We start from the raw sequence: 14,306 nt of genomic DNA on the forward strand, positions 1-14,306 counted from the left end.
CAAAACAATAAAGGGTATGAATTTGTGCATCACATGTGAGAATACACTGAGAATACGCCCTTGTACATAAATTTTATTTTACTTATATATCGTTACAATTATTCTAAAATTTTTCAACTAATTTAAATAATAATGTCTTTTGAAGATTTAAAATACTTAATAGAAAAATTTTATAACCTGGACCAGTGGAAATAAACAAATTGATGTTTTCATTCAAGTAATGCAATTGACAATAAAAGACCGTCATGATATAGTATTAGAATGGATACCATACAATCAATTTGTTAAAATTAAAAAAATAAATGAAAATGGTTTTATAACAGGATATTCAGCAATATGGGGGGATGGTCCATTTTATAAGAACTGGTGGAGTAAAAAATATACAAGAGACTCAAATAAAGAACTTACTCTAAATTGCTTATGTAACTCCCAATATCTGATTGAATTCCTAATAAATGAGGTATGAAATTTTCCAATATTATTAATATTTTATTTATATATATTAACCTCTTTCTTTTTGTAGACTAAAAAGTATTTAACAAATCATACAAATAAACATAAGGACCAACATAAATTATATGGAATATCTCAAAATCCATATAAAAATGATTATATTTTAGTTCAAAATAATTTTATAAATCTCATAAACTGGACGAGTGGAAATAAAAAAATTGGATGGATACCATACGATCAGTTTGATGAAATTAAAGAAACAGGCAGAAATAGTTTTATGATAGTGTATTCAGCAATATGGAAAGATTGTCCATTATATTCACAAGTTGCTTTAAAATGCTTGCATAATTCACAGAACCAAATTTAATTCTTAACAAACTAGGTTTGTATAATATTTATATTTATATATATATTTTAATGTTTCTGTAAATTATTTATTTCTTTTATTACTATTTTATATTTTAGGTTAAGGAATATTCAACAAAGAAATTGGATTTAACAAAAAAATTAGATTATAAGATTCTTAAAATATATGGAATATTTCAGAATCCAGATACAAATGATTATATTTTAGTTCAAAATGTTGTTATCTGGATAAGTGGAAATGAAAAAATTGATAGTTTTATTCAAAAAATGCAAGTGGAAACCAATGATTCTGGTATAGTATTTGAATGGATACCATACAATCAGTTTTATTTTATTGAAATTGAAGAAACAGGCAAAAATGGTTTTATGACAGTATACTCAGCAATACTATGGAAAGATGGTCCATTATATAAAAAGTACAGATGGAGTACTAATTATACAAGAGATTCAAATAAAGAAGTTGATTTAAGATGCTTGCATACTAATTCACAAACCCCAATTGAATCCTTAATAAATGAGGTTTATATAATATTTATGCATAATGCATGTAGTTTAATGTTATTTGTTGTAATTTATTTATTTCTTTTATTACTGTTTTAGGTTAAAAAATTTGAATTATGAATTCCTTAAAATATATGGAATATCTCAAAATCCAGATACAAATGATTTTATTTTAGTTCAAAACAAATTTATAAATATTATAAATAAACTGGAGTGGAAATGAAAAAATTGATGATTTCGTTCAAGAAAGGCATTGAAAATTAAAGATCTTCCTAATGCAATATTTGAGTGGATACCTTATGATCATTTTGATGAAATTAAGAAAATAGGTAAAGGTAATGCCACGAGAATTTTTATATAGTTTATTTTTATAGTTTATTTATTTATATATTTATATATATAGTTTATTTTATGTTTATTTGATATATTTTATTTATATAATATAGTTTATTTTATTTATATAGTTTATTTATACGATTTATATATATATAGTTTATAGGAAATGTGGCGTATGGCTTGGTGGGAATCAATTATGGCTGTGATGGGCGATTCGTACAATGGACCATTTGACCGGAAAACGAGTCATACTTTGGACGATTTGAATAACGGGCGAGTTGGCCAAAGCACTAATCGTCCCAAATTTCAAACAATATTTAAGGGAAGAGATTCCGCTGAGATTTTGGGGCAGTGATTTTTTGGTTATTAACACTTAGATAGAACCTTGGGAATATTACAGGAGGCAGTAATATTGTGAAATTCTTTTGTATTTGTTAATAAAGAACCCGCGGATCGCTCCAATTTTATACATTTCGTTATTGTTTTTATTGTCAATTTATTTTCGATTGTTATACATTCGATAAAAACACACTGTTTATAATTCTATTACTAATTATTTTCAATTTCTTTACGATTCATTGCCGATTGCCCTATGAAAAAAGCCTGTGTGATTTTTGTTGAAAAAACATCCAATTAAATTCACTATGATTTCTGTATATTTGACCATACAATAATTGTGCTAAAAATTGCAATAAATCACACAATAGTTGTATGGCAATCATACAATAATCATCCAATTTATGACCTGATTTTATATAATTATTGTCTAATTTTTGAGCCAAATTTTGGGCCGAATTTTAGGAATTATTCTGGGCCGAATTTAGAAATTATTGTGAGCCGAATTTTAGGAATTATTAGGAATTATTATGGCCGAATTTAGGAATTATTGTGGGCCGAATTATTAAGAATTATTATGGCAAATTTAGGAATTATTGTAAGCCGAATTTAGGAATTATTGTGGGCCGAATTTTAGGAATTATGATTACAGTAAGTTAAAATTTGGTCAGTAACGATTAACGACAAGCAAATTTATAAAGTGAAATTATGGATTTTTATTAATTTAATATACAAAATAAAACACTATATTTGATATGAATTATAAATGTAGAAAACTATAAAAAAATATAAATATATATATATAATAATTCATAAATAATATACTATCGCTGTATTAGATATAAACTATAAATTAAAACTATAAATGTATAAAGAAAATAAAATCAAATATTAAAGAAAGTAAAGTAAATTATTGGTATAAGTAAATTATTAATATTAAAAATAAAAAAGTATGAAGTTAGTAAAGAAAGCAAAATTAGAATTAGTAAGTAGTATGGAAAGTAAATTGTTAGCATTTGTTAGCGTTAGTAATAATAAAAAAAAAGAAAGTAAAATAAATTATTGTAAGTAAATTATTAATATTAAAAATAAAAAAGTATGAAGTTAATAAAGAAAGCAAATTAGTAAGTAGTATGGAAAGTAATTGTTAGCGTTTGTTAGCGTTAGTAATAATAAAAAAAAGTATAAAGTTAGTGAAAAAAGCAAGTTAGTAATTGAAATGTAAAAAAGTTAGAAAATAAATAAAAGGATAAAAAAAAATAAATTTTCTTACCGAAAAGAAAGTTTGAAGAAAAAAAGTTTGAAGAAAAGAAAGTTTGAAGAAAAGAAAGTTTGAAGAAAAAAAGTTTGAAGAAAAAAAAGGTTAAAAAAAATAAACAAATATTTTCTGCGTAGTGAAAAAAGTAAGTTAGTAATGTAAAAAAGTTAAAAAATAAATTCTGCGTAGTGAAAAAAGTAAGTTAGTAATGTAAAAAAGTTAAAAAATAAATAAACGAAAAGAAAAGTTTGAAGAAAAAAGAAAAAAAGTTTGAAGAAATAAAAAAATAAACAAATATTTTCTGCGTTATATTTATTATTTATTTTGATGATCAGATCACGTGGTATAATATAATTTAATTTTAATTGGACGATCAGATCACGTGTATTATATACATAATTTTAATTGGACAATTTCTTTTATTTTCCAAACTAACCGGATAAGTAGTGACACAAAATTTTAACTAACGAAAAATGAACTTTTAAACTTTAATTTTGTATTAGTTACAAAATTTCATTACAAAAGCAATACGACAACACAAAAATTTACTTTATTTAAAATATATATGCATATTATGTATGTTATCTCTAATTTATGAAATAAAATAAAATATTAGTATTTGTAACTAATTAATTTCAAATTAAATAACTTACTTTATTATTTTCGTTATAATCTAAAATAAAAATAAAAATTAATTGATTATTATAAAAAATTTTTTGTAATATAAAATGAAAAAATAAATATTAATTATTACCTTTTCGCGGTTGATTGGAAATCCGCCCAGATTTTTTTCTTTCATTTTTTTTCTTCCCGCTCTTTTCGCTGGCATTTGTATTGCCAACGTCTGTACTATTATCATTTTTTTTCTTTCCGCTCTTTCCGCTGACATTTGTATTGGTATTGTCAACGTCTGTATTATTATCATTTTTTTTCTTTCTGCTCTTTCCGCTGACATTTGTATTGGTATCGTCAACGTCTGTATTATTATCGTTATTATCAGACTTCAAGAAAAGTTTAAAAGAGATATAACTGAAGTTAAAAATATGTTTTTAACAAAATGCTTATACTATATATATTATACCTTATCTGATAAATCATCTGCAGTTCCACTACTACTAATGACCACTTTGTTTTTAATTTTATCTCTAGTGATCACCGATTTATTCTTTTTTAAAATAACTTCCGTTTCCTTCTTCTTTAGTTTTTTTTGGTGGGCACCTTTTATAAAATTCAAAAATTAATACGTATTTATTTTTATAAATAAATATAATTCAAAAGATGAAATTATTATTTACGTTTATTGTTCATCGAGCGGCGAAATAATTCTTTGATAGCCCAATCTCCTGTTGTTTTGGGAAAATGACTATTATTCCCTTTGAACTGAAAAAAAAATTTTGTTAAATGTATTATAAATGTATTGATTTAAAGTATGATTAATTTACAATATACTCACCTTCTCGATAATTTTTAATATTGCTCTCCTCTCCTGCTTTTCCCAGGACGTTTCAACATCGATATACGCTTCAATTAGGTCACGTATACTTGACTAGTAAAATATATAAAAGTTAAATCCTAAAATGATAATACATGAATTATATCAACAATTACATATTTATATATTACAAACTTTGTAACCATTAAATTCCTCATTAGTCAGGTTTAAAATTTTTGCGATATTAATGTAAGCACCGGTTGGTTTGGAAATTGATACAGTTTCATCCACCACTTTTTCTAGAATTCTCTATATTTATAATTAAAACTTAATGTTAAAAAGAGATCAAACTGCAATATAAATGCTAAAATTAACTTACATTTTGTTGAACAGGAAGATCTGACGATTTTTTTGATTGATTAAGAACGGTTATTTTATTTAATTTTTTGTTAGTAGCCATAACAAAAAAATCCAAATGTAATGAAGAGAAATTCAGATAGAACGAAGAAAACGAAGAAAAAAAGAATGAATTAAATTTCTCTGAATTTATATTAACTTGACGAGGTTTTTTTTTTAAAAAAAAAGGTAGAAACATTAGCGATTTTTCCTAAAAAGGAAAGATAAACGAATAATTTTTTTTAAAAAAAAAAGGCAGAAACATCATCGACATTTCTTAAAAAAGAAAAATACAACGATCAAATTTTTTTTCTAAAAAAAATTGATAGCGATATTGTGTACAAAAAAGGAATATAAAAGGGTTTTTATAACATCTATTTTTAGCTATTTCAACAGTTACGGTAGAGTTTTTTAAATAAAGAATAATAAAATGAATAAATGATACAAATTATTATAACAAATTATTATAATCGTGCGTGACTTAATAAAAATATGAAGATTTCACACTAGATTTAGTATTAATATTTTTTGGGAAGTTGTTTCCTATTTTTTTTTTTTTTTTTTTAAAAAAAAAAAAGTAGAAACATTATCGATTTTCTTAAGATTTTTTAAAAAAAATTGACAATATTTGACAGCAATATTGTATACAAAAAAGGAATACAAAAGTGACAATATTTGACAGTAATATTGTATACAAAAAAAAAATACAAAAAGGGGTTTTTCATCATAAGACTTCAACCGAAGACCAAAGTTTCTTAAAGCGATCTTTTTTTTTTAAAAAAAAAAGAACAATCTTTTTTTTAAAAAATGACAGCATTCAAAGTACAAAAAAGGAATACAAAGGAGGTTTTCATATCTATTTTAAAATTACACAGCCATTTTATCATAAGATTTTAACCCCTATAAAAAATTTTTATCCGAATTTTTCCATTATTTCTCCGTGTCTTCCATGTCTTCCGTAAAAATTCCGTGAAAATGATACATTCACGGATATCGAGATGAAAATTTCCATGATTTAAAGCTATTATTAATTCTATTAAAATGATACATTCATAAAAAAAAACATGGAAAGATAAAATACGGATCATATTTTTACAGGAATGTAATACTTATTTAAAATAATAGTTATTTAATTTGATGAATAATTGTTGACGTAAAAATATATTTTTTTTGACGACAAAAAAATAGTGATAGTATTACTGTAGATTAAGTGTTAGATCCTCGAACGAGGATAATTTTTTTTAAGATGATTAATCCGTCGTTAATCGCAACAAAATAAATGGATGTGTAACACTGGTGTAAAGATGTATGTAAAGAGATATGTATAATGCTTTTTTTTTAAAAAAAAAATAGGCAGAAACATTATCAATTGTTCTTAAAAAAAAAAATCTTTTTTTTAATACAATATTCGAAGTACAAAAAAGGAATACAAAAGGAGTTTTCATCTATTTTTAAATTACACAGCCATCTTAAAACGACAGGAATATTTGTGTACAAATTATTCCGAATAAAGATAAATCAAAATTTTTTAGCTTATAAAATCTGAAACATAAATTTTATGCAGTGTGAAAAAAAAAAGTATTTTAGTTTTTAATTTTTATAAATCTTGTATAGTGTAAAAAAAAAGTGTTTATTTTTTATAAATTGTGAAAAAAAAGTATTGGAAAAAAAATGTCGAATAATAAAGTATTATGTATATGTTCCAAATGTAAAAAAAAAGGATCAGATAATATTGGTAAATATGTGCATCCTACTACCAAATGGAGACATATTAAAAATGCAAAAAAGAATTATAATTTTAGCGACAACGATGATGATAGCGACGACGACGATAGCGATAATGATGATAATAATAATAATAATAACGATCATGAGGACGATAATAACGATAACGATAATGATGATAATAATAACGACCACGACAAAGACCACGATGACGATAACGATCACGATGACGACCACGATAATGATGGCGATAATGATGATAATAATAACGACTACGATGATAATAATCATGATGATAATGATGTAGAATATAAACAGTAAGTATTAAGGAGAATATTTCTGTTATTCGTTAACTAATAATGATTATTAAATGTTTTATATTATATTTTAATTGTAATGATGATAGGAGGAATGAATTTGATAATAGATCTTCAAGATCTCCTACTCCCGTTCTCATGGTAATTGATGATGATTGCTATGATGACAATCAAGAACACCATGACAATCGTGACAATTCTGATGAAAAAACAAAATCATCCACTGCAACTGAATCTGAATCTTATGAAAGTTTATATGATTCTTTTGATGATAATAATACGTTTGAAGTATTACAAAAAGGACTATATAGTAGCGATAATGAATCATCTGATGACGGTATTAATTTAACAGAAGGTAATATACGCAATATTTATTTATTTATTTAAAATTATTTATTATTAATGCAAATACATATTATTTGTAGGGTCTAATATTGTAGGGTCTAATATTAATAGTATTAATGATGAAGTTGCTAGAGGTTTACGTCTTCTTGAAGTAAAAACTCGACGAAATATTACTGATGCAGCCTTTAAAGAAATTGTTACTGCAGCTAGTGGTAATTTTACAAGTCAATATACACTAATAAAAACACTTAAAAATATAGTTCCTATTAAACCAATTTGGGTTGATATGTGCATAAATTCATGCTGCGCTTTTACTGGTAATTTGGAAACATTAAATAAATGTACCTATTGTAAAGCTGAACGTTATCAAGAAGGAGGACGACCAAGAGCACAAGTAGCATATTTTTCAATTCAGAATCGATTTAAAATTCAATATCAAGATCCAACACGCGCAAAACAATTACGTTATCGTTCTGAATATATTACCAGAGAAGATAATGGTGCTATTGGCGATGTATTTGACGGCTCACAATATAAATATCTATCCCAAGAGGGATATTTTCAAGACGATCGTGATATTGCACTTTTAGGTTCTGTTGACGGTTATCAACTATTCAAACAAAAATGTGATGATTGTTGGATAGTTTTATTTATTAATGCTAATTTGCCACCCCATCAACGTGTAAAAAAAGAAAATTTACTTATTACTTCAATCATCCCGGGTCCTAAAGCTCCAAAAAATTTTAATTCTTTTATGAAACCAATAGTTGAAGAATTATGCTTATTAAATGGTAATTTTAATTACATACATTATGATAAAACTTAATGATAAAAAAAATATATTAAAAATAATTGTAAATTTGTAAATTTGTAGATGGTGTTGAATGCTATGATGGTGCTACAAATGAGAATTTCCTCTTAAAAGTTACGGTACTTTCCTGGTCTGGAGATACTCCCGGATTGTCAAAACTTGCTTGCTTAACTGGACATAATTCATACATGGCATGTCGTTACTGTGATCTTCGTGGGATATATAATAATCATGTATATTATCCTACAACACCACCACCATCAATTGAAACATATAAAACTTATAATCCATCAGATTTACCAAAAAGAACTCATAGAGATTATATGATAAGAATTGAACAAATAACGACAATACCGCCATCAAGAACACGCGATACATTAATTTCTGATTTAGGTAAATAATAAATCTATTGCAACATAATTTTTTTTACTATAAAATTAATAATTATTATTTTGAAATAGGTGTTACAGGACGTAGTGTTTTATTAGAAATAGAAACAACTCGATTTCCTACATGTTTTCCAATAGATATTATGCATTTGTTTTATGAAAACATCGCATTATATATGTTAAAACATTGGATGGGTTGTTTTTTTAAAGATTCTATTCTTAATGATCAGCCATATGTAATTAACAACAAACAATGGACTGAGATTGGGATTGAAATGGAAACCGTAAGAAAATCCATTCCAACTGATTTTGGTCGACCACCACGAAATATCTTACATCACCATAATGGTTACAAAGCAGAGGAGTGGGCTTCATGGATAACCTTATATTCTTTACCTTTATTAAAAGATCGTTTGCCGGCAAATTATCTTAAAGGTTGGTCCTTTTTTGTTAAAGCTGTTCAGCTTTGTCAAAAACGAGTATTATCTTTACATGATCAAGAAGAAATAAGGAAATTATTATTGCTATTTTATCAACATTATGAACGGTATATATATTACAACATTTATTTTATTTATTGAATTATTGTTCTTTTATTAAAATAATATTATTTTTAGTTATTATTATCAGTTTTTGGCTGCCCGACTAAGTGTAATGAAAGTATGCTTTCATTATATTTTACATGTTGCTGATAGTATTCAGGATACTGGACCATGTTGGTCAACATGGCAGTTTCCTATGGAACGTACTTGTGGAATGTTACAACCGCTAGCAAAATCACGCCTCCATCCATATAAAAATCTAACAAACAATGTATATTTGTTAGAATTATTTAATAATTTGTGTTATTTTAGAAAATTTTATGACCAGATCTTTCCTCCTATATCTGATAAAAAATATAAAGAGCACTTGGTTTATACAAATGAGAATTATGAAGAAGAATTTCAATGGCCTTCTAAACCATATACTCTTACATTCCAAGAAGTTAAAAAAATAAAAGATCATTTATGTGTAATAGATGATCGTGCATCAGAAATGCGATTAAATGTATGTATTATTTTATTTTTGTTATTTTATTTTCAATTTTAAAATTAAATATTGACTAATATTTACATTTTTTACATTTTTTAGGATTTTGAAACCAACGGAACAAAATTTGGTCGTTTAATAACTTCCGATGGTCGAGTAATTGGGTCAGAATGGATACGTAGAAATAAAGACTGGGCACGAATTAATTACACTGTTTTGGTTAGTATTTAATGCAATATAATCATTTATTAATTTTGTAAGTTTTATTTAATAATTTTCATTTTAGACCCGTTTAGAAATTGACAAATGGGCTCACTTACCAAGTGCAATCCCAGAATTCGTAACTAAATCATTTTACGCCCAGGTTAATTATTATTTTTTATACGGTATATGGATCAGAAAATAATGCTAGCGAACGTAACATGGACAAATGAAGTTAATGAAGATTCATTAGGTACAACTTCCTTTGTAGGTGATGGTTCTACACAATTTATTGATGTTACTGCAATCAATAGATGTGTAGGTTTTATGAAATTGGAACGTAAAACATATATTATTGATAAGGAATGTATGGAAGAATAGAAATAAACAATTTAATTAAAAATTGTCAAATAATCTGAAATTGTATTACGCGCGATGTGTATGTCGGATTTCTTAAATAAAACTTTCTTAAATAAAACTGTAGGGAAAATTCTTATTAGTTCTTTTTGTATTGTAAATTTTATAACGCCCTATATTATACGTAATTTCAATCTAATAAAATTAGAAATAAACGTCTGCCTTACTTGCCGTTAAAATCTGAATAAGTATTTGCAATAGTTCTCAAATAAGTATAGAATTCTTTACCGATATCTGGACTAATAACAGACGTATTTATTATAACAGACTGCATAGACGACGTATTGTAATGTATTATAATAACGTTTATAAATAAAATTGTTTATAGTTAAATATAACAATTAGGCAGGCATTCATTTGGCCAATTTAGCCTTTATAATAAAAATCAGCGTTAATATTATAGCAATGATAATAATATAAAAATTTTTTTTATTAAAATGAATAATATTAATTAATTAATTATTAAAACGTTAATATATACTAAGAAATAAGCAATAATTATAATAATATGAAATTAATTAATTAACATCAAGCCTCGCAATTTAATTAACATTAATTAATCATCGTCGATTTCCCAAATTGCGAGGCTTGCGAGGCTTGATTGAGAACCTCCTTCTTCTTCCTCAAATATTTGAACCACTTCCTGTTCCTGATCCTGCTGCTGCTGTTGCTGTTGCCTTTGTTGATCCTGCTGTTGCTGTTGCTGTTGCCTTTGTAATTTTTGATCCTGATCCTCCTGATTCTGATCTTGATCCTGCTGCTGTTGTTGTTGGCTAAGTAATTTTTTTTGATCCTGATCTTGATCCTGATTCTGATCCCGATCCCGATCCCGATACTGCCGATTCTGATCCCGCTGCTGTTGCTGTTGTTGTGTTTGTGACCATTGCCGTTGCAATTGTGTTTGTGACCGTTGGAATTGCAATCCTAAAAATATTATTTAGAATTTAATATTATTTAGAATTTAAAAAAGAAATTAAAACACTTTACAAGATGATTCAAAAGTTAATACTTGGTTTTTTCCAAAACTTATTTCTGAATTCTAAATAATATCTTTCCCCGTTTCTTGTTATTTTTCCCCTCGGATCCTTAATAATAGATAATTCCATACTCTAAAGATTATAAATTAGTAAATTAGCCTACATTTGAAGAGATAATGACAATATTGTATAATATTATATTGAATATTTACCCGGCAATCCTTTACAATACCATGGAATTTTTCGCTCGCTTGACGTCCAGTATAAACTGTTTTGAATCTTTGGTTGATTTTTCCAGCGGTTGAGATCCACCAAGCTCGCTTGCAATTACCACCGCCAAGCGAGTGGTAATGTGCATTACCTTCTTTCCTTTCATCGATGAGCATTCTTACTTCGTCGTCGGTCCACATAATGTTAATTGAAATTGAAATATATTTTTTTTTTTGAAGAAAAAAAAATTTTGAATTAATTTTTTTTTAAAAAAAAATGTAAAATGGAAACGAATGAATTTGATTTAATTTTTTTTTTCATAAATTAAATAATACTTACGTTTTAATGATGTAATAAATATCAATAAATTAAAAAAAGTCTAATAAATAATATTACTTATTAATGATGTAATGAATTACTACGCTGATTGATCAAATTGAATTACTTATGTTTATGTGTAATTCTGCAATTTTACCCGCGACTCACCCGTGACTCACCCGCAATAATATAATACTTATAATATACTGAACACCGCGACTCACCCGCGACTCACCCGTGACTCACCCCGTGACTCACTCGCAACATTACTAAACACTTTATAACCATCTCTCTATAAAAAAAATTACACAAATTTGAACCTTTTTATCAATTGAAAAAAAGAATTTAATCACTTATTACTTTATCAACAGCGGCCTCAATTTCGAATGGTATGTGATTACAAAATGATGATCTAATACTCAACAGCGGCCGCCTCAATTCAAATATATTCGAATGGTATGTGATAACAAAATGATGAATTTACCTTAAGTGCTCGCTAGACGTTTCAATGATTTTGGTTTAGTTTTTAACAAAATGTAATACTTCATAACTAAATGTACAAGCATTTGACCTGACCACTGGTCTACCATTATTTTTTTGCGTCATTGATTTTTTAAATGCGCCATTTATTATTTTTGCGCTACTATTTATTTCACAATTGGATTTCTTATATGACCGATATGCAAAATTGCATGTGATATTTTAATAAATGTTTTGCACTATATGTGTATTCTGCAGTTAGCCCATTATTTTATTTATATGGTTAAATTTATAATACTAGATTATCAATTATTACGCCAAAATTCTAAAAAATACTATGTACGTATATATATATAATGGAATATTCCTTAATTTAGAAATTTACCATGATTTTAAAATTTTTTCCGTACAAAAAAAATTTTTTTCCATGATTTTTTACTAAAAAAAAAATTCCCCTAATTCCATGATTTTTAATTTTTTTTTACCTCCTTAAAAAAAAAAAATAAAATAAAATAAAATGGATTTTATTTCAAGTCTCTCACCTTTCTCGCGTCTCTCACCTTCTTCGTATCTTTCACCTCGCTTCTAATTCTAAAAAATGAATACCAATAATTATAATAATAATAATAATAATAATAATAATAATAATAATAATAATAATAATAATAATAATAATAATAATAATAATAATATTCTATTTGCTCATCAAACAACAATGCAGGAGTTTAAAGAAGGAACTAACTCTATTCATAAAACGACGCTTAACGCGCTTATTAATAACTTGCAGTAAGTAAAATAATTAATAAAAGAAATAAATAAAGTAAAAAAATAGATAAATAAATAAATAAATAAAAGAAAAATCTTTAATTATAATCTTATAATCTTAAAATACATTTTTTGTTTTTTTGACGACTTGTAATAAACAGACCACCAGTATTTGGAAGTGGGAGAACTTCTACGTTTAGTTCGTTCGGAGTACCTTCATTTGGAGCACCCTCGTTCGGAGTGCCTTCGTTTGGAGCACCCTCGTTCGGAGTACCTTCGCCTTCGTTTGGAGCACCCTCGTTCGGAGTACCCTCGTTCGGAGTACCTTCGTTCGGAGTATCCTCGTTCGGAATTGGTAATAAAATTAATAAAATTTGTTTTTTTATATATATATATATTTAACTTTAAAACAACTTCTATTATATTATTATAGCTGCGGCAAGAGTAGCAACAATAGCAGCAACGACCACAGCAGTAACAACAACACCAACACCAACCGCACCAACAACAACAAGTGCACTAATACTAGCTGCACCAACACTACCAACCACATCAACAACCACATCAACAACCGCATCAACAACCGCATCAACAACACCACCAATACCAACCGCATTAACAACTACATCAACAACCGCATTAACAACCGCATCAACAACCGCATCAACAACACCACCAATACCAACCGCATTAACAACTACTGCTGCATCAACCGCAACAACAGCAGCTATTGCAACAACAACAATAGCAGCAGCAACAACAACAACATATCACCAGTCATCAATTCCATCATACTGGCCTTTACAGCAGCAGCAGCAGCAACAGCAGCAACAGCAACAGCAACAGCAGCAACAGCAACAGCAGCAGCAGCAACAGCAACAGCAACAGCAGCAACAGCAGCAACAGCAACAGCAACAGCAACAGCAGCAACAGCAGCAGCAGCAGCAGCAACGGCAGCAGCAACGCCAGCAGCGTATGCAGCGCCGACAGCGCGAATGTTTTGAATCAACGGGTAATAAAATTTATTAATTTAATGTAAAAGTAAATTTTATAAATTATTTAATAATAAAATTTTTAAATTAATAAAAATAGGAGCTGTTTGCTATTATTGTAATGATAATCATTACATCTTCGCTTGTACTCAAATACCGAAAGAGTACAAAGGCCATTGCGTTAATTGCTGGGCGGACGATCATATGGTTATGAGTTGTAATAATGTTAAAATAAGAGAGCCTTGGCTCTAA

At 27.1% G+C, this 14,306-nt stretch overlaps 4 protein-coding genes across 4 annotated transcripts; 2 read left to right on the forward strand and 2 right to left on the reverse strand.

Annotated features, from left to right (window-relative positions):
• Nucleotides 1–220: 220 nt before the first annotated feature.
• Nucleotides 221–1,440, forward strand: OCT59_008536 (uncharacterized protein; the record flags this gene model as incomplete). The annotated part of the gene is made up of 4 exons (XM_066142545.1): nt 221–460; nt 524–778; nt 919–1,338; nt 1,420–1,440. 4 exons carry the CDS (start codon nt 221–223, stop codon nt 1,438–1,440), a joined length of 936 nt encoding a protein of 311 aa, XP_065999417.1.
• A 2,391-nt stretch (nt 1,441–3,831) lies between these two features.
• On the reverse strand, nt 3,832–5,142 carry OCT59_008537 (uncharacterized protein; the record flags this gene model as incomplete). Its single annotated transcript, XM_066142547.1, has 8 exons — nt 3,832–3,837; nt 3,904–3,923; nt 4,005–4,251; nt 4,332–4,468; nt 4,546–4,630; nt 4,704–4,796; nt 4,878–4,991; nt 5,062–5,142. The coding sequence occupies 8 exons, from the start codon at nt 5,140–5,142 to the stop codon at nt 3,832–3,834; spliced, it is 783 nt and encodes a 260-aa protein (XP_065999418.1).
• Nucleotides 5,143–10,868: 5,726 nt separating this feature from the next.
• OCT59_008538 (uncharacterized protein) lies at nt 10,869–11,699 on the reverse strand (the record flags this gene model as incomplete). The annotated part of the gene is made up of 3 exons (XM_066142548.1): nt 10,869–11,236; nt 11,322–11,421; nt 11,502–11,699. 3 exons carry the CDS (start codon nt 11,697–11,699, stop codon nt 10,869–10,871), a joined length of 666 nt encoding a protein of 221 aa, XP_065999419.1.
• A 1,196-nt stretch (nt 11,700–12,895) lies between these two features.
• Nucleotides 12,896–14,306, forward strand: OCT59_008539 (uncharacterized protein; the record flags this gene model as incomplete). Its single annotated transcript, XM_066142549.1, has 4 exons — nt 12,896–13,083; nt 13,224–13,417; nt 13,496–14,074; nt 14,155–14,306. The coding sequence occupies 4 exons, from the start codon at nt 12,896–12,898 to the stop codon at nt 14,304–14,306; spliced, it is 1,113 nt and encodes a 370-aa protein (XP_065999420.1).

Source organism: Rhizophagus irregularis, chromosome 16 (genome assembly GCF_026210795.1).
Source record: "Rhizophagus irregularis chromosome 16, complete sequence".
NCBI classification, from domain to species: domain Eukaryota; kingdom Fungi; phylum Glomeromycota; class Glomeromycetes; order Glomerales; family Glomeraceae; genus Rhizophagus; species Rhizophagus irregularis.